Genomic DNA, 21,302 nt, shown 5'->3' with positions numbered 1-21,302 from the left:
AGCTACAGCTGCGACACATAATAAATCATCAATAATAACCTCATACAATTGAAATATTATTCAGGAATATAGCCATATTTTACTCACCAAAAATTTCTTTCAGTTCGCTAACTACGAGCGCTACTCCTGGCTCACGGGCTCCTTACTACATAAATGTTTGTTTTTATTTAAGGAAAAGACTTGGTCTTTTTATTTTTTAAATAGAAAATTGTTCGTTCATTTTCTATATTGTGCATCCTTGCTTGCTGGAAAAGTGGGTGCACTTTGTGGTGCAGAGGTTCATTTGCCTGACTGCCATGCGGACAAGTGCGGTTCGACTCCTGGCGTGGTGTCATTTTCCCTTAAATAGAAGCAACCGTGTGTACTCAAGGGTTTCCAAAAACGACAAGGTAATGTGTGACCACTTCATGGTGTAGAGGTTTGTTCACCTGACTGCCATGTGGGTAGGTGTGGTTTCGTATCCTGGTTGGGAAACAGTTTCCCTTAATTATTTCTATATATGTGTAGTCAACACTTTCCAATAATGACAAAGTAAAGTGTGGCCATTTATGGTGTAGTGGTTCCCTTCCCTGACTGCCATGTGGGAGGCTGGGGTTCGAATCCCAGTTGGGAAACATTTTCCGTTAGTTGTTTCTATATATTTGTAGTCAAGACCTTCCAATAATGACAAAGTAAAGTGTGGCCAATTCATGGCATAGTGGTTCACTCACCTGACTGCCATGTCGGAGGCTGTGGTTCGAATCCCAGTTGGGAAACATTTTCTGTTAGTTGTTTCTATATATTTGTAGTCAAGACCTTCCAATAATGACAAAATAAAGTGTGGCCAATTTGTGGCGTAGTGGTTCACTCACCTGACTTTCATGTGGGAGGTTGGGGTTCGAATCCCAGTTGGGAAACATTTTCCGTTAGTTGTTTCTATATATTTGTAGTCAAGACCTTCCAATAATGACAAAGTTAAGTGTGGCCAATTTGTGGCGTAGAGGTTAACTCACCTGACTTTCATGTGGGAGGCTGGGGTTCGAATCCCGCTCTCGTTTGACTAATCACTACACTAGTAGTTCAGTAAATGGGTAATCCTTTTTTCATTAAAATAAAGACTTAGTCATTTTTTTCAGCAAAACAATATTTCCGGTCAGCCTTCGGCTGACCGGAAGACAGTTGGGAGGGGGGATCCCTGGTGGTGTTCGACAGTCGGCCTTCGGCCGACTGCCGACACCATACAGTCGTTGACTGGCGACACCGGGACGTGAACCCTCGACACCCACGTCGCAGGCAGGTGACTTACCCACTACACCACGAGGCGGCCCGCCTATTCATGATTGGAAGTTATACTTATCCTTTTCATTACCCAAATAAATAATTTGAGAATTGCAAAGAGTGGAATTGAACTCACTCCTGATTTGAACTTGAGTCCACCTGAAGTTCTGACCCATTGTCTTTACCACTGGACCACAGTGACTTCTGAAATAATGTGATTGGAAGTTATACTTATCCTTTTCATTACCCAAATAAACATTTTGAGAATTGCAAAGAGTGGAATTGAACTCACTCCTGATTTGAACTTGAGTCCACCTGAAGTTCTGACCCATTGTCTTTACCACTGGACCACAGTGACTTCTGAAATGATTTGATTGGAAGTCATACTTATCCTTTTCATTACCCAAATAAACAATTTGAGAATTGCAAAGAGTGGAATTGAACTCACTCCTGATTTGAACTTGAGTACACCTGAAGTTCTGACCCATTGTCTTTACCACTGGACCACAGTGACTTCTGAAATGATCTGATTGGAAGTCATATCTATCCTTTTCATTACCCAAATAAACAATTTGAGAATTGCAAAGAGTGGAATTGAACTCACTCCTGATTTGAACTTGAGTCCACCTGAAGTTCTGACCCATTGTCTTTACCACTGGACCACAGTGACTTCTGAAATGATGTGATTGGAAGTTATACTTATCCTTTTCATTACCCAAATAAACAATTTGAGAATTGCAAAGAGTGGAATTGAACTCACTCCTGATTTGAACTTGAGTCCACCTGAAGTTCTGACCCATTGTCTTTACCACTGGACCACAGTGACTTCTGAAATGATGTGATTGGAAGTTATATCTATCCTTTTCATTACCCCAATAAACAATTTGAGAATTGCAAAGAGTGGAATTGAACTCACTCCTGATTTGAACTTGAGTCCACCAGAAGTTCTGACTGTTTGTCTTAACAACTGGACCACAGTGACTTCTGAAATGATGTGATTGGAAGTCATATCTATCCTTTTCATTACCCAAATAAACAATTTGAGAATTGCAAAGAGTGGAATTGAACTCACTCCTGATTTGAACTTGAGTCCACCTGAAGTTCTGACCCATTGTCTTTACCACTGGACCACAGTGACTTCTGAAATGATGTGATTGGAAGTTATACTTATCCTTTTCATTACCCAAATAAACAATTTGGGGAATTGCAAAGAGTGCAATTGAACTCACTCCTGATTTGAACTTGAGTCCACCTGAAGTTCTGACCCATTGTCTTTACCACTGGACCACAGTGACTTCTGAAATGATGTGATTGGAAGTTATATCTATCCTTTTCATTACCCCAATAAACAATTTGAGAATTGCAAAGAGTGGAATTGAACTCACTCCTGATTTGAACTTGAGTCCACCAGAAGTTCTGACTGTTTGTCTTAACAACTGGACCACAGTGACTTCTGAAATGATGTGATTGGAAGTCATATCTATCCTTTTCATTACCCAAATAAACAATTTGAGAATTGCAAAGAGTGGAATTGAACTCACTCCTGATTTGAACTTGAGTCCACCTGAAGTTCTGACCCATTGTCTTTACCACTGGACCACAGTGACTTCTGAAATAATGTGATTGGAAGTTATACTTATCCTTTTCATTACCCAAATAAACAATTTGAGAATTGCAAAGAGTGGAATTGAACTCACTCCTGATTTGAACTTGAGTCCACTTAAGGTTCTGACCCATTGTCTTTACCACTGGACCACAATGACTTCTGAAATGATGTGATTGGAAGTTATACTTATCCTTTTCATTACCCAAATAAACAATTTTAGAATTGCAAAGAGTGGAATTGAACTCACTCCTGATTTGAACTTGAGTCCACCTGAAGTTGTGATCCATTGTCGTTACCACTGGACCACAGTGACTTCTGAAATGATGTGATTGGAAGTTATATCTATCATTTTCATTACCTCAATAAACAATTTGAGAATTGCAAAGAGTGGAATTGAACTCATTCCTGATTTTAACTTGAGTCCACCTGAAGTTCTGACCCATTATCTTTGCCACTGTACCACAGTGACTTCTGAAATGATGTGATTGGAAGTTATATCTATCCTTTTCATTACCTCAATAAACAATTTGAGAATTGCAAAGAGAGGAATTGAACTCATTCCTGAATTGAACTTGAGTCCACCTGAAGTTGTGATCCATTGTCGTTACCACTGGACCACAGTGACTTCTGAAATGATGTGATTGGAAGTTATATCTATCATTTTCATTACCTCAATAAACAATTTGAGAATTGCAAAGAGTGGAATTGAACTCATTCCTGATTTTAACTTGAGTCCACCTGAAGTTCTGACCCATTATCTTTGCCACTGTACCACAGTGACTTCTGAAATGATGTGATTGGAAGTTATATCTATCCTTTTCATTACCTCAATAAACAATTTGAGAATTGCAAAGAGAGGAATTGAACTCATTCCTGAATTGAACTTGAGTCCACCTGAAGTTCTGACCCATTGTCTTTGCCCCTGGACCACAGTGACTTCTGAAATGATGTGATTGGAAGTTATACTTATCCTTTTCATTACCCAAATAAACAATTTGAGAATTGCAAAGAGTGGAATTGAACTCACTCCTGATTTGAACTTGAGTCCACCTGAAGTTGTGATCCATTGTCTTTACCACTGGACCACAGTGACTTCTGAAATGATGTGATTGGAAGTTATATCTATCATTTTCATTACCTCAATAAACAATTTGAGAATTGCAAAGAGTGGAATTGAGCTCATTCCTGATTTGAACTTGAGTCCACCTGAAGTTCTGACCCATTATCTTTGCCACTGTACCACAGTGACTTCTGAAATGATGTGATTGGAAGTTATATCTATCCTTTTCATTACCTCAATAAACAATTTGAGAATTGCAAAGAGTGGAATTGAACTCATTCCTGATTTGAACTTGAGTCCACCTGAAGTTCTGACCCATTGTCTTTGCCCCTGGACCACAGTGACTTCTGACATCCCGTGATTGGAAGTTATATCTATCCTTTTCATTACCTCAATAAACAATTTGAGAATTGCAAAGAGTGGAATTGAACTCATTCCTGATTTGAACTTGAGTCCACCAGAAGTTCTGACCGTTTGTCTTTGCAACTGGACCACAGTGACTTCTGAAATGAAGTGATTGGAAGTTATATTTATCCTTTTCATTACCTCAATAAACAATTTGTGAATTGCAAAGAGTGGAATTGAACTCACTCCTCTCTCTACAGTACTGTGCATATTCTCTCCATTTTATTAAATGTTTTTTTATTCAGTACAAACCAATGCGTGTTACTTATACAAGCCTTAAACATACAAATGCACTTATATAAACCTTCAATATACTTATATCGGCCTTAAACATAAATTATAATACAAAATATAGCACTGAATCAACTTACAAACAAATTCAACTTATGAACAATCGCTCGGAACCAATTGCGTTCGTAAGTAGGGGAGCGTCTGTATTTGTAGTCAAGACCTTCCAATAATGACAAAATAAAGTGTGGCCAATTTGTGGTGTAGTGGTTCACTCACCTGACTCCCATGTGAGAGGCCGGGGTTCGAATCCCAGTTGGGAAACATTTTCCGTTAGTTGTTTCTATATATTTGTAGTCAAGACCTTCCAATAATGACAAAGCTCAGTGTAGCCAATTTGTGGCGTAGAGGTTCACTCACCTGACTTTCATGTGGGAGGCTGGGGTTCGAATCCCAGTTGGGAAACATTTTCTGTTAGTTGTTTCTATATATTTGTAGTCAAGACCTTCCAATAATGACAAAGCTCAGTGTAGCCAATTTGTGGCGTAGAGGTTCACTCACCTGACTTTCATGTGGGAGGCTGGGGTTCGAATCCCAGTTGGGAAACATTTTCTGTTAGTTGTTTCTATATATTTGTAGTCAAGACCTTCCAATAATGACAAAATAAAGTGTGGCCAATTTGTGGCGTAGTGGTTCACTCACCTGACTTTCATGTGGGAGGTTGGGGTTCGAATCCCAGTTGGGAAACATTTTCCGTTAGTTGTTTCTATGTATTTGTAGTCAAGACCTTCCAATAATGACAAAGTTAAGTGTGGCCAATTTGTGGCGTAGAGGTTAACTCACCTGACTTGTTTATTGGGTAATGAAAAGGATAGATATGACTTCCAATCACATCATTTCAGAAGTCACTGTGGTCCAGTTGTTAAGACAAACAGTCAGAACTTCTGGTGGACTCAAGTTCAAATCAGGAGTGAGTTCAATTCCACTCTTTGCAATTCTCAAATTGTTTATTGGGGTAATGAAAAGGATAGATATAACTTCCAATCACATCATTTCAGAAGTCACTGTGGTCCAGTGGTAAAGACAATGGGTCAGAACTTCAGGTGGACTCAAGTTCAAATCAGGAGTGAGTTCAATTCCACTCTTTGCAATTCTCAAATTGTTTATTTGGGTAATGAAAAGGATAAGTATAACTTCCAATCACATCATTTCAGAAGTCACTGTGGTCCAGTGGTAAAGACAATGGGTCAGAACTTCAGGTGGACTCAAGTTCAAATCAGGAGTGAGTTCAATTCCACTCTTTGCAATTCTCAAATTGTTTATTTGGGTAATGAAAAGGATAGATATGACTTCCAATCACATCATTTCAGAAGTCACTGTGGTCCAGTGGTAAAGACAATGGATCACAACTTCAGGTGGACTCAAGTTCAAATCAGGAGTGAGTTCAATTCCACTCTTTGCAATTCTCAAATTGTTTATTTGGGTAATGAAAAGGATAAGTATAACTTCCAATCACATCATTTCAGAAGTCACTGTGGTCCAGTGGTAAAGACAATGGGTCAGAACCTTAAGTGGACTCAAGTTCAAATCAGGAGTGAGTTCAATTCCACTATTTGCAATTCTCAAATTGTTTATTTGGGTAATGAAAAGGATAAGTATAACTTCCAATCACATCGTTTCAGAAATCACTGTGGTCCAGTTGTTAAGGCAAACAGTCAGAACTTCTGGTGGACTCAAGTTCAAATCAGGAGTGAGTTCAATTCCACTCTTTGCAATTCTCAAATTGTTTATTGGGGTAATGAAAAGGATAGATATAACTTCCAATCACATCAGTTCTGAAGTCACTGTGGTCCAGTGGTAAAGACTATGGGTCAGAACTTCAGGTGGACTCAAGTTCAAATCAGGAGTGAGTTCAATTCCACTCTTTGCAATTCTCAAATTGTTTATTTGGGTAATGAAAAGGATAAGTATAACTTCCAATCACATCATTTCAGAAGTCACTGTGGTCCAGTGGTAAAGACAATGGGTCAGAACTTCAGGTGGACTCAAGTTCAAATCAGGAGTGAGTTCAATTCCACTCTTTGCAATTCTCAAATTGTTTATTTGGGTAATGAAAAGGATAAGTATAACTTCCAATCACATCATTTCAGAAGTCACTGTGGTCCAGTGGTAAAGACAATGGGTCAGAACTTCAGGTGTACTCAAGTTTGAATCAGGAGTGAGTTCAATTCCACTCTTTGCAATTCTCAAATTGTTTATTGGGTAATGAAAAGGATAGATATGACTTCCAATCACATCATTTCAGAAGTCACTGTGGTCCAGTTGTTAAGACAAACAGTCAGAACTTCTGGTGGACTCAAGTTCAAATCAGGAGTGAGTTCAATTCCACTCTTTGCAATTCTTAAATTGTTTATTGGGGTAATGAAAAGGATAGATATAACTTCCAATCACATCATTTCAGAAGTCACTGTGGTCCAGTGGTAAAGACAATGGGTCAGAACTTCAGGTGGACTCAAGTTCAAATCAGGAGTGAGTTCAATTCCACTCTTTGCAATTCTCAAATTGTTTATTTGGGTAATGAAAAGGATAAGTATAACTTCCAATCACATCATTTCAGAAGTCACTGTGGTCCAGTGGTAAAGACAATGGGTCAGAACTTCAGGTGGACTCAAGTTCAAATCAGGAGTGAGTTCAATTCCACTCTTTGCAATTCTCAAATTGTTTATTTGGGTAATGAAAAGGATAGATATGACTTCCAATCACATCATTTCAGAAGTCACTGTGGTCCAGTGGTAAAGACAATGGGTCAGAACTTCAGGTGGACTCAAGTTCAAATCAGGAGTGAGTTCAATTCCACTCTTTGCAATTCTCAAATTGTTTATTTGGGTAATGAAAAGGATAAGTATAACTTCCAATCACATTATTTCAGAAGTCACTGTGGTCCAGTGGTAAAGACAATGGGTCAGAACTTCAGGTGGACTCAAGTTCAAATCAGGAGTGAGTTCAATTCCACTCTTTGCAATTCTCAAATTATTTATTTGGGTAATGAAAAGGATAAGTATAACTTCCAATCATGTATAGGCGGGCCGCCTCGTGGTGTAGTGGGTAAGTCACCTGCCTGCGACGTGGGTGTCGAGGGTTCACGTCCCGGTGTCGCCAGTCAACGACTGTATGGTGTCGGCAGTCGGCCGAAGGCCGACTGTCGAACACCACCAGGGATCCCCCCTCCCAACTGTCTTCCGGTCAGCCGAAGGCTGACCGGAAATATTGTTTTGCTGAAAAAAATGACTAAGTCTTTATTTTAATGAAAAAAGGATTACCCATTTACTGAACTACTAGTGTAGTGATTAGTCAAACGAGAGCGGGATTCGAACCCCAGCCTCCCACATGAAAGTCAGGTGAGTTAACCTCTACGCCACAAATTGGCCACACTTAACTTTGTCATTATTGGAAGGTCTTGACTACAAATATATAGAAACAACTAACGGAAAATGTTTCCCAACTGGGATTCGAACCCCAACCTCCCACATGAAAGTCAGGTGAGTGAACCACTACGCCACAAATTGGCCACACTTTATTTTGTCATTATTGGAAGGTCTTGACTACAAATATATAGAAACAACTAACAGAAAATGTTTCCCAACTGGGATTCGAACCACAGCCTCCAACATGGCAGTCAGGTGAGTGAACCACTACGCCACAAATTGGCCACACTTTATTTTGTCATTATTGGAAGGTCTTGACTACAAATATATAGAAACAACTAACAGAAAATGTTTCCCAACTGGGATTCGAACCACAGCCTCCAACATGGCAGTCAGGTGAGTGAACCACTATGCCATGAATTGGCCACACTTTACTTTGTCATTATTGGAAGGTCTTGACTACAAATATATAGAAACAACTAACGGAAAATGTTTCCCAACTGGGATTCGAACCCCAGCCTCCCACATGGCAGTCAGGTGAGTGAACCTCTACACCACAAACTGGCCACACTTTACTTTGTCATTATTGGAAAGTGTTGACTACACATATAGAAATAATTGAGGGAAACTGTTACCCAACTGGGATTCGAAACCACACCGCAGTGGCCACACTTTACTTAGTGATTATTAGAAAGTCTTGACCACATACGGTTGTTTCTATTTAAGGGAAAAATGATTCCCAACTGGAATGCGAACCACACCTGCCCACATGGCAGTCAGGGAAGGGAACCACCACACCCTAAATGGCCACACTTTACTTTGTCATTATTGGAAAGTGTTGACTACACATATATAGAAATAATTAAGGGAAACTGTTTCCCAACTTGGATCCAAACCACACCTGTCCACATGGCAGGCAGGTGAACAAACTACAACATGAAGTGGCCACACCTTACCTTGTCGTTTTTGGAAACCCTTGAGTGCACACGGTTGCTTCTGTTTAAGGGAAAATGACGCATGAAAAGGAGGAGGATGAATTTTTGCTGAGTAAAATATGGCTTTATTCCTAAATAATATTTCAATTGTATGAGGTTATTATTGATGATTTTTTATGTGTCGCAGCTGTAGCTGCAGTAGAGGTTTTATAGCCATAAAATAGTTTCTGAGGGTTGGATTGATTCCGACAGCTGAAGGCGTCGCTAGGAAATTCACGGACAGCCACTGAAAATGACACCACACCAGGAGTCGAACCGCACTTGCCCGCATGGCAGCCAGGCAAATGAACCTCTACACCACAAAGTGCACCCACTTTTCCAGCAAGCAAGGATGCTCAATATAGAAAATGAATGAACAATTTTCTATTTAATTTTTTTTTTTTAAGTTTTCCTTAAATAAAAACAACCATTTATGTAGTAAGGAGCCTGTGAGCCAGGAGTAGCGCTCGTAGTTAGCGAACTGAAAGTGGCGGACACACCCTTTTCTCGGCTGTAACAGGCTTGCTAGCTTCGGAGTTGACCGCCCTTTCTTAATTATGTCCATTTTTTTCTGGAAACGTCAGTCTGGAAAATGGCTTTGTGAGCAAATCTGCAACCAAATCCATTTGTTTTCCTCCGTCGGCCACTGTGGGTGGAGTTCGCGATCTCTGGCTGGCTCACTTTGGCTTTGGTCCGCCTACTCTATCACTAGCCAACCATAGTTGGTGAAAGCGATGATGTTTCCCTACGACTGCGAGAAGGCAATGACGTATCCCTACGCCTGTAAGAAGGCCTTGGTGTTACCAATCGAATTCTGATTGGTTAAAGCAACAGTGTTATCGACGCTTGTTTAATGCAGCAGAGCCTGCAGAACTGATTGTGAAGGCCTTGAGGCAGATTTCTGACCCTGGCAACAAATAATGGCTGAAATGTGATTGGTTAAATGCTTCAATATGAAAACACACATCTGGAAGCAGTACAACCTGGGGGAAAGCAATGAACGAAAGCTAACAGACAATTTGGAATTATTTAATAAGTATTGATGGACAAAATATAATATATGATTCAGATATTTCTTAGGCCAGCAGAGAAGGCCCTGACGGCACACCACTGGGGAAATTTGTCCCTGCGGTGAAGTGAGCGGACAGCTGCTGAGAAAATACAGATTTCCTGTAACTCAGCTTTACAAGCTTCCTCCACAGACGCAAAAGTCCCATAAAGGCAAATTGGTGCCAAATATTAGTCTATTTGTCTTGAAGACATCAAGAGGCGGGTAGGAAATTTAAGTTTTACCATTCATCAGTTCCGCCCTCCCTCCGACCACAAACATAGGCATCGATTACTGAGATGAAGAATGGAACTGGCTGGCCGATCACTCACTCCAGTCTCACTGGAGTCTTCAACTCGGCACCTGAGAAATAACTTGGGTAGGTGCTTTTTCAATCCAGCGCACTTAAGATCTGATGTGGAATGATTGCCGAGCGCGCTGAGACTCCAAAAAGTCAAATGCACGACTGTGCATCTTTGTCAAGTGATCTTATAGTGCGCGGGCTGTGCTATGAAAGATCCACTTTTCTTTCATATCAGCTGGAGGTGAGGCTTAAAAAGTGCCATGCAGCAAAACTAAAAATTGCTTATTTTATAAAAATGTAAGGGATCTATATTTTTTTCATTCAAAGTATGGAAATGTAAATGAAATGTCAGTAACAAAATTGTCAAAAACATCAAAAGGAATTAATGTTTATAAATATTTTTTATTACTTTAGAAAAGGGTTGTGTTAAATAGATACATAACATGTTTTTTGTAGTAATTATCTTCAAATGAGGTTAGAAAAGGATATTTAAATTCTATCAGGTAAAATTAGAGTATTTCACTCAATGGCAGCAAAGCAGGTAACTTATTGCATATAGTATATAATTCAAGCTCATTAGATTTACAAATAAATGAATTTCAGATATTGCGAGTTAGGAAAAATACAACAATGCCTTCTGCAATGGACGCAATTTTACAAAACGACCAAATAGGTGAGTAAGAGTATTATTGGTTTAAAATAAGTTTTTAAAAAAACAAAACAAATACATGGCGATTACTGTAAGCATACAACAGACTTCTGTATTATTATTTTCTAGGTGGAATGGACTGTTTTGCAATTCCTGATCAGGAAAGTTATTGGAAGACGCTGAGCTTATTGCACTACTTCAAATTGAAGATCATCCACACCGTTGGCAACAAAGTCAATGTGGTGGCCCTCATCGCCTGTTGTCCATCTGAGTCAGTGTGTCCTCCTTGCCCCGTGTGTAACACACACCCACTTGGTGAGTTGTTTCCGTGGTGTTGTTGTTTAGGTGGGTGTCAATGAAAATACCAGATCCCTCTTCTGGAAAGAAAAGTGGTAGTTGTGGGACGGGAAAAAAGAAAATTCATCATGTTTTTGAGAGTGACTAATGATTTTACACACCTGGCGTGAGAGAAGGCTGTGTGCCTGGTGATGGGTTCCCAACCTAGCGAGCAAGTTTACAAATGGAGTATGAAGAGCACCTTTCTGATTCATGCAGAAATTTGGTCAAATGTTGACAAACCTTACCTGTGTTGTCAGACTTGCACTTTTGGCTGAGCGCCACTGCTCTGGTGTGATGTAGTTATCGAAACCATGAGAGAACTGTGCAAAGGGATAAAAGTGGAGGGAATTAGTTGTTTGTTTAACTTAGCATTCACCTGAATGTGTGTGTGTGTTGTCGTATTGTCCAAACAAAGTGTTTCAATTTGCATCCACTAAAGTGGGTGACACTTCAGAATTCAAAAAGAACGGGCAAAGAATCTATTTTCATTCACTTGACATTTCCCTCACCCAGTGTTTCTGCCGGTTTCATCACTAGGAGCCCATTTATCAGTAAAGCATGCACGCACATGCACACACACAATGTCTTTCACATCTCTAATGGCAGGAAAGGTAAGCAAGATTATCCTAACCCATCAGAGGATTAATACATCAATAGGAAAAAAATAGCTCCAGCAACGTTTGACAGCAACCCACACTTTGTTTTTGTGTTTTCGTCACAGTAAAGTGTCCTGTATACAGCAAGCTATAAACCTGAATGCCACCAAGGTCTTACCATTTGCAGACATTGTGGAAAACTACATTTCTGAAGTCAAGGCTGTCCTTGTGTTTGATGTGATGGCAAAACAAAAGCTTGCTAATGATATAAAAAATCTTTGACCTGTCAGTCATGTAAATTCTCATATTATGATGTGAGAATAAGAACAAAATAGAATGGATTGGAATGGGAGATAAAATTAGCTATTTTTTTTAAATCAAGAGTCAGAACAATTGTCGTTAGATGACAGAAGATATGATTAAGTTGTTTATTGACCTATTGTTCTATACAAAAGGGAATAAAACATGAATTTCCGTGAGAATATCAGTGACGTGACTTCTCATTCAAAAATTCCTTTTCTGCATCAGTTATCTTCGCAAGGGCTGGGGTGGTGCTGGAGTCTATTTTCCTAACGTAAAATGCATACTTGGGCTAAAAAAAAAAATGTTGTGAAACAGTGACATATATAAGTAAAACATTCCGTACCTGTCTTTCTCCAGAGAGTGACCTCCCTGCAAAGAAGAGCTGCTGGGGGGTGGAATTGTCCTCACTGTCTGTAGGAGGCGTCCTCTCAACGGGCCAGGAAATAGAGAACTGCATCGAAGTCCGGCGCTCTACTGCAAGCCTTGGGAGGCCGTTTATGAGTCCTTGATTGTGACTCGCGAGCCGATCCCTGCCCACGGAACTGTCGCCGCTCATTTCGGAGGGCTCCTCAACAGCCAAAGGGTCCCTTGTGGCCTTTTTCTGGAGCAGACTCCTGGGTACATCGTAGCGCAGTCGGAGCCAGCTAGAATTCTGGCACTCATCACTAAGCCTCTGAGATGCTTGAGGGGTGCACCTAGAGGAACAAGAGGGGCCACCACTGAGCACCAGGTGAGATGTGGACTGCGGAGGTGAAGGAGGAGGATTCGAGGGAGGAGAAGGTAGACTAGTCATCAAAACAAATTCTTCTCCTGCTTCCTGAGCAGCCATATCCACGCTTCCTGTGCAGGAAGAGAAACTGCCCGAGCTTCCAGTTGCTATCCCGATGCCGCTGTCCAACGAGCTCTGGCGCCCGCTGTCATGGAGACCACGAGGCTGGAGTTGGGTGGAAGCCGGACCGCGAACCCCCATCACTGCCGCGAAGAGGCGGTCGTCTGAAGACGTCAAGGCCTTCGGCGTGGACGAGCTCGACCCTGTCTCGTTGGGGACTTGCGACTTGGTAAATGTGTCTGCCCCGAATGGACGCCGGCTCACGTAGCTGGTGTCCGACTGGCTGGAGGAGGAGCTGGAGATGCTGCTGCGGTCGTCCCCGGCAACAGATATGCTGCAGCTATAAGTCGAGGCTGAGAAAAAAAGTAATTGGTAGCTGCAGAGTGACTTATTCACAAGACTTTCTAATACTCCAAAGCAAATCTATAAACTGGTTCGGAAGTTGTGAAACACCTGGTCTGGGGAATATTTACCTGTGCTGTTCGCTAGGCTGCACGTGGACAGCATACTGAGTCTTTTCTCCAGCTCTGAGGCTTCCTGATTGATACGTTCTTCAACTGATGCTGGATCAGCATTCAAGTTGTCTGATTCAGCATCAACAGATAAAAGCATACTGGTAAACTTCTAAATAGGAAAATGTATCAATGTACTGATGAATAAACAATGTCAAAAGACAGGTAATTAAAAGCCAACACCTAGTGCTAACAAGCTAAATGCACATCAATGTATCAATGTTAAGAAAATTCAAATATATACATGTGTATATACAAACATACATATATATATACACATATACATACATATACATATATACACATACACATATACACATATATACATACACATATACATACACATACACACATATATATACATACACATATATACATACACATATATACATATATATATACATACACATATATAAATACACATACATACATACACATATATATACATACACATATATACATATATATATACACATATATATACACATATATACACATATATATACACATACATCTATACATATATATATACACACACATCTATACATATACATCTATACATATATATATACACATATATACATATATGTATACATACACATATATACATATATGTATACATACACATATATACATATATGTATACATACACATATATACATATATGTATACATACACATATACATCTATATACATACATGTATACATACACATATACATCTATATACATACATACACATATACATATACATCTATATATATATATACATACATATATACATACATACATACATATACATATATACATACATATATACATACACATACATATACATACATATATACATACATATATACATACATATGCATACACATATATATATACATATATATATACATACATACATACACACATACATACCTATATATACATACACATATACATACATATACATACACACACACATACACATACATACCTATACATACATGCATACATACAAACACACATATACATACATACAAACACACATACATACATATATACATACATACATGCAAAAATACATACACGCAAAAATACATATATATACACATACATACACATATTGCCATCGACAGCTATAACAGTCAAATGTCCATGTTAACTGGGAAAACTGGCAGTAAATGAGTTTGTAAGTTTTATGAAACTTGTGATGTAAATAAAGCTCTGTGCATTGCATTTTAAAATGGCATTGACAACAACCCAACACCCTGGATGTGTGCCTCAATTCTATAACAGTTAATGCTCAAGCGTTGAAGCCAAATTTCTTCAACACTTCATGTGGTATCAACTAACACACTGCTTAAGCTACACTAATTTTAACAGCAGTGAATGTCACCACGCCCTGTACATTACCAAAATTAGGATGGAAAATGAGGGAAATGGGCATATCACACCAGCACTTTTAAGTTGAAACATGTAAACCGTAGAATACTATAATATTAGCAGTATTGCACGAAACAATGTGAAGGCAGAATCGGATGCAGATTTCTCTGATATTCATTCGGGCATGCGAGTAAATACAATTACACTGATGACTGAAGCTAAGGATGCATTTATCTCTGTCATGATGTTGCATTGTGTATTCCCAGTGAACTGGATCCAGGACAGAATATATTACATTACTTGACCAGCGTGAATATCAGTTGAAATAGTATCAGGGTGTATACGGAGTTCTCTTCCGGTGGCTGTTAACACGTCGGACAGTCACGAGGAAACAAGCATGTCTGTTTCTATATAAAGCTATTGTCCGATCCACATCCCGTGTCTCTTCTCAGATGTCACTACACCGCCTGAGTGTCTAAGAAATGCACGTGAACCTAGCAATATATCTTTTCACATCTCATGTGCAAAGGTCTGACCCACTAATCCTATGCTGACCTTGAGGTATGTTGCGTTTCCGATTGCTCGGCACCTGAAACAAATACTAAACATTTAACAAGCAGTAAAGCACGTGTGTGTTTTCACCTGGTAGGGTAGGTCGTAGGCCATGGGGAACCCTGCTGGGAGCGATGCCTCGGACTATGCAGTCAAACAGAAAATTGATCCGCTCCCCATCTGAACAGGACAAGAAGAAAACTCCTGCCCCTGCAGCATACACGAAAAATAGGAAGCAAAGGTTTCAGTTATTAGTTGAGTGTAAAAGACCTCCTTTTTGAGCCAAACTGCCATCTGAAAACAGTATAATACAAAAATAGTCGGATCAAGTGTTAAAAAAAGGTTGTAATATTGCAATATGCATTTTACATGGATCTAATTAATCTTAAAAACATAACATGCTGGATAAAGAACAACATGTACGTGTGGTGAGCGTAAAAACCATTATTGTCTAGGAAACAATATTACACAAGCTGCTTGTATACCTATATACAGTATTATTCGGAATATAAGCAAGCGCCAAGCAACCCACTGAAGGACATGGGGAAAAAAATACGACCACAGTACGCTGGGCTTTGAATTATTTTCAAACACTTGACAGCTTTCCAAACAGGGCAGCGGATCATTTATTGCTGCCTCTGTTGATGTATTTGTGCGTGCTCATTCATTACAAAGCTGACCGACATGAACACGTGCAGAAAACGAGTGCACTGGACTCCAAGCATCGATTAAAAGGTGCTCCTGGCTTGTTACCACGGTCTGCCGACCACCCTTACTGCCTTCTTCAGCCAACTTGGTCACATTTATCAGGTCTTACAATCATTATTTTCCCAACTGTTGAGTAAAAGTGCTTGGCAAAGCAATACCGTCTGCTGCTCTGTGTACCTGAGTCTCAAAATTTGTCAAGACTGAAAATGAAGCCTCGTCGAGTGATGCTGACGCCGTTTAAGGATCAATTAGACTTCCACGGCAGTGTTAGAATGAGAAAGAGAAGCGCTTAATGCTTTTTCTGACTCTGAAATTGTTAAAGACTGCTGGGAAATGAGGGCTATATTATCATTGATGAGTTCCAAGTACACGTCTCTAAAAGTACAAGTTGGTGAAGAACTGTTCATTACTGCGGGTAATTATTGCAAGTCATTATTCTGCGCCATTTGATAGTCAGCAAAAGTATTTAAGCAATTGGAACTTGACAAAGAAATCCAGACGGAAGAGACAAATGAGTACAGTGGAAGTTTAAATGGATTTTATCTCTCGCATAATTTCCAACGCTCATGCAGGAACTTGTGTAAAAATGATTTACTTTTTGGATGTGTCCTGCTTTTCAGGTTATATTAACTCACTCTGAAGGCTGCGTGAAATGAGTGAAGCATTTATATTACTCCCCTTAATTTTACACTTCAGTGATAAGAAACAAAGCATTAAGAAATGTGAATGCACGTTAAAAGCTGGTGCCAGTTTGAACTCATAAAAGATTACAGATTGCTATTTGACTTTTCTTCAAGAGGATATTAATAAAAACTGTCAAAACTTCTGGGACATTTGAAAACAGATTCCTGTCTTCAGATGGTTTACTAAAATGTAATAAAATTAATGGCTGCCTGGAGGGAACAAATAAACCGAACAGAATGCGTTAGCAGAAAAGCTCAATATTAGTGTTTCAGTCAAACATAGAGCTCAGTTGAATTTGACAACATTACAAAGCTGGCAGTCCACATAATGACAAGCCTAAATCAATCTGGACATGCAAAAGTGGGAAATTTTAAAATATGTGGTTAATATACTGGATCTTTGAAGCCAATGACTAGAGAAGAAAACTCTGTCGCGACACCAGAATTTGTTTGGCTAAACAAGCTCGACAAGGATGCATGGTATTAATAGCACTTGGTCATCAGAGCACAGAAACCAGAGCCGGTGGGCCTCATGGTTATTCGTGTAGCATCCACACACACATACACACACAGTACAAAGAAATTTGGGGTCGGAAGTAATGACGTCAAATATGGATTATTTCCTCGACCAACGTTGCACAAAGTAAGTATATTTACTTTAATTGTACTGAAAATCCACTAAGATCAACACCAATAATAGTCCATCTAAAATCTAGACTCCCCAGTCACAATCTAAGGTAGATTCTATTAAGATCTAATACGAGAGAGATTTTAAATAATTTTCCATGACAAAAACAACACTAGCCTAAAGTTTTGCTTAGGGAAAAATAAGTTATACTATTCCATACTATCACAGGCTCATATAGGGATAACAACTCCACGGAGTCAACAGATTGAATATCAACCGTCTAAAATTTTACTCACAGATTCCACAGCGACTCCCTCCCTCAAAGACGAATCCATTGGGCACCGCGCCGTATCGCCGTAAACAGGACAACTTCCAATTGCCAATAATAACGGGAGGTCGACCCCTGGTGAGGGCCAATAGATTGTTGCACAGGTGGAGTGTGGCAGGCCCAATTTCCAATTTGGTGCCCGGCTCGACAGTGACAGCAAATCTGTGGACTGCAGAGATGAAATAGGCAGAGGGCCCAAAAGGTTCATTAGTTGAAAATAATTCCACCCATGAATAAGACAGTTCATGCAGCTCATTGTATTCAGAAGGCAGAGATCAGTGTGGATATGATTAATTCACTGCCCAGCGAACGAGACCAAAGTGTGACTGACATAAAGTCATTTCCATGAATTCCTTCATATCGGGTCTTCGTGCAAGTAGAATTAAATCCAAGGGTCTTGTGGGTTTGCAGGCTATCTGAATTTGCAGTTCATTGTGTTATGATTAAATCCAAGTTGTTTAACAATGCAGGAAGACTGCAAGACATGAAATCCAAACATCGTTAAAACTACTGTGGCTGCGAAATGAAAGTGTTCCTTGCAAGGTGACAATTGCAAAAAAAGAATAAGAGTCTGAAGGTCAAAAAGAGGGATTGTCCTGAAAATAGTGTGCGCCGTCTCGCACTGAAACTAAGTGGCAATTAAAAAAAAAAGTGGAAAAAGATTTTGTCTTAAGGTCATCTCGTTCCCCTTATTAAAAACCCTCCATTTTGAGCAGTACCTTTCAAGCATTTAATGATTTAATCCTAAAACTAATTTCTTAAAATATAAATCAAATCTTTCAAAGTTAAGAAAGTGTTAGAGCAAGACTGGACCACTGACCTTCTCCCAGACTGTAGCACACACGGGCGTCCCAGGCCAAGAGAGCTTCTCGACTATGGAAGCCCAGCACTAGAGTATGTGCCAAGGAAAGGATGGAGAGGGTGTAGCTGACCCCATCATAACCGGGCCCCGGTTCCACGCCGTAGATTCCCTGAGAAAAATATCAGTTGCAATGACATAGTATTCTTAGAATACAATCCTATAAGAAAACTCACAAAGAGTCCGAAACAAAGTAGGCCACTCATTAGCTACACAAGGCAGGGAATACAAAACAAAAATACATACCCGTCAACTTATGTTTTTCCTGTATTGTATACATTTTTTTATCATTTCAAATGGTGTACACGGTATAAAAACTTTTGCATGGGAATTTTTTAAGTACGTTTTTTGTCAAACCGATCTTGTTTTGCTCATTTGGGCTCGGTCACTGTTAGCAGACTAAAACGTCATCGTCAAGTGCTAATATTGTCATGCTTTTAAGCATGATATGCACATTCCCCTGCGCATTTTCACTATATAAATATAGCGTGTCAGAAAGCAATGTAGCCAGACAGTCAATCTGTCAGCATCATACAGCAACATCTACAGAATCTTGAATTTAGTGCATACTGATTGGGCACCCTGTGCACTTTGGAGAAAAAAAATTGACTTTTAAGTGCGCCCTATGTGAGTAAAGATGTGAATTTGAACGTTTTTTTTAAATAGCCTAATAAGGGGAATTGTAATCATTAATAATTCGAGCAATTGGCCGAGGATGTCAGGTATGATAGATTCAACAGTGAGTTCTAACCCCCCAAAATAAAAAAAGCATTTAGGACAGGCTGTATACCTCCAGCGTTACTCCGAGACGCTCTTTGGTTTTCTTCTTGTCCTTGTAGGCCAGCACAGACAGGCAGTCTGCACGACACACACACACAGGGTGACACAAGCTTTACACATTGACAGTCACTTTGTGCTTAATAACGCACATTAAACAGAGCCTCTTTGTTTGTGTCGTGGTCTGTATGCGTCTGTCTATGCAACAGCTGCCATAGCAAACTCTAAAACAATGAGCTGATCCACTGGCACAGCTGAGAATGACAATCACTGAAAGTACCACCCACGTCACAGAAAAAGAAGATTAAAAAAAACATTATTCCAACCACGTTTGCTTTATTTCTCAAGAAGCGCAAATGCAGTCCTGTTTTGCATATAAATAATGATGCCACTTTAAGTGATGAGCATGAGCACATCTTAATTTCCAATTCAGACAAAATAGACTTTCAATCAAACAATCTCCCAGTTGATGTTGAGATGGGAGGTGGTTCAAACAATCCATTTTAACCTTGTTTAACTCAACATCTAGCATTATTAATGGCACCAAGAGATGAGCATTCACAGCCAGTAATCCCAGTTTAAATGAATTAGACGCCTATCGTTGTCACTGGCAGACACTAAGCATATAATAATATTAAACCCAAAATGTGAGGTCTTAATGGGGTTTAAGTTTTTTTGTTTGGATATTTGTTTTTTTTAAACTACTAGAAATAGTTTGTCGCCCTATAAAAGGTTAAATTTTCTCCTAGAAATCAAACTTTAAAATTAAAAGTAACGCACCATTTGTCTTTTAAAGTAAACGTAATTGAACCAAGCGAGTTTGGCGTGTTGCGCAACGACCACACATGCTGTGATCTGAGTTTTTGGGACCCACACATGCATGCCCGAATCAAAATGTATAATTCTACACAAGTTTTTCAATAAGAGTGAATATGTCAAAGAACAAGAGAAGGCATGAAAGCACCAACCTGCGACGGGGGAAGGCTTTTGAACCACGATCCATCGAGTCTTCCACTGTGATTGCATGCAGAGAAAAAGAAGAATAAAAGTGGATATGAGTCCTCCATAATATCACATAGGCTTTAAAATATGTCTTCAAAGTAGGTCAGAAAATTAAGATCACCTTTTTGCCGTCTCTAATCTTGATTTGTCCCTCAGCGACAACTGTATCCGTCATCTTCTGACATGGTTCCGAGCAGCTGTGTGTTTGTGTGTGTGTGTTGAGAGGGGTGACTTTTCAAAATAGCCCCTGCCGGCAAGGTAGCCTTCCTCCCCGCCGTTCGGACCACCACAAGGGCCCCATCGCCGTACCCCAGCCTAGTTAGGACAGTTCCCGACTGCGCTTGATGTTTCGATAGGAGCTAATTTGATTAAAACAGCATTAACCCCATAAATTTCACTAGTCTTCTAAATCTGGCCCCCTTCGTTTGGGGTTAGGGTGGGATTTAAGGAGCGTGGGCTTTTAAATGACGACGACAGCTGTCGGTAGAACTTACACAAAGGCCTCACGGGAGACTGGGGGAAAAGCCGAAATCAAACCGAAATCTATAAATTAACAGGCTACGTTCAGTTCCACGATGGCACAGGGGTCTGTAAAACTGAAACCTACGGTTTGGGGGTCAGTTCAGGCCTGCCCCGTGATTTTATGTGGCCTGTGAAAACAAAATGGGTTATTCAACTTCTTGTTTCGTCTGGTTGTTGATAAATGTGTATTTTGTCTAATACCCGAGAAATTTTGAAGACAATTATTCTGTTTGTTTCATAAATACAGTGGTCCTCAGAGAACAAAGTGACCCAAGGAAGTAATACCAGTACCAGATCAAGAATTAGACCCTTTTGTATATTGTTTTGCTTCTAGTTGAA

General features: G+C 39.7%; 1 protein-coding gene and 1 long non-coding RNA gene across 2 annotated transcripts; one reads left to right on the top strand and one right to left on the bottom strand.

Moving 5' to 3' along the window:
• Positions 1-8,380: 8,380 nt before the first annotated feature.
• On the top strand, positions 8,381-13,731 carry LOC144077186 (uncharacterized). The gene is made up of 3 exons (XR_013300907.1): positions 8,381-11,271; positions 12,552-12,924; positions 13,020-13,731. It is a non-coding gene; the product is annotated as an uncharacterized LOC144077186 (long non-coding RNA).
• dok7b (docking protein 7b) lies at positions 10,696-21,166 on the bottom strand. The gene is made up of 10 exons (XM_077604729.1): positions 20,563-21,166; positions 20,408-20,453; positions 19,453-19,520; positions 18,624-18,774; positions 17,772-17,972; positions 15,547-15,666; positions 13,497-13,607; positions 12,538-13,376; positions 11,541-11,615; positions 10,696-11,333 (listed from the first exon to the last, which is right to left on the bottom strand). The coding sequence occupies exons 1-10, from the start codon at positions 20,614-20,616 to the stop codon at positions 11,298-11,300; spliced, it is 1,701 nt and encodes a 566-aa protein (XP_077460855.1). The 5' UTR covers positions 20,617-21,166; the 3' UTR covers positions 10,696-11,297.
• Between the last annotated feature and the right edge of the window lie 136 nt (positions 21,167-21,302).

The sequence above is a fragment of the Stigmatopora argus genome, chromosome 7, assembly GCF_051989625.1.
Source record: "Stigmatopora argus isolate UIUO_Sarg chromosome 7, RoL_Sarg_1.0, whole genome shotgun sequence".
In the NCBI taxonomy this organism is placed as follows: domain Eukaryota; kingdom Metazoa; phylum Chordata; class Actinopteri; order Syngnathiformes; family Syngnathidae; genus Stigmatopora; species Stigmatopora argus.
Note: the sequence above shows the minus strand (reverse complement) of the source record. Positions and strands in the feature narration are given on the sequence as shown.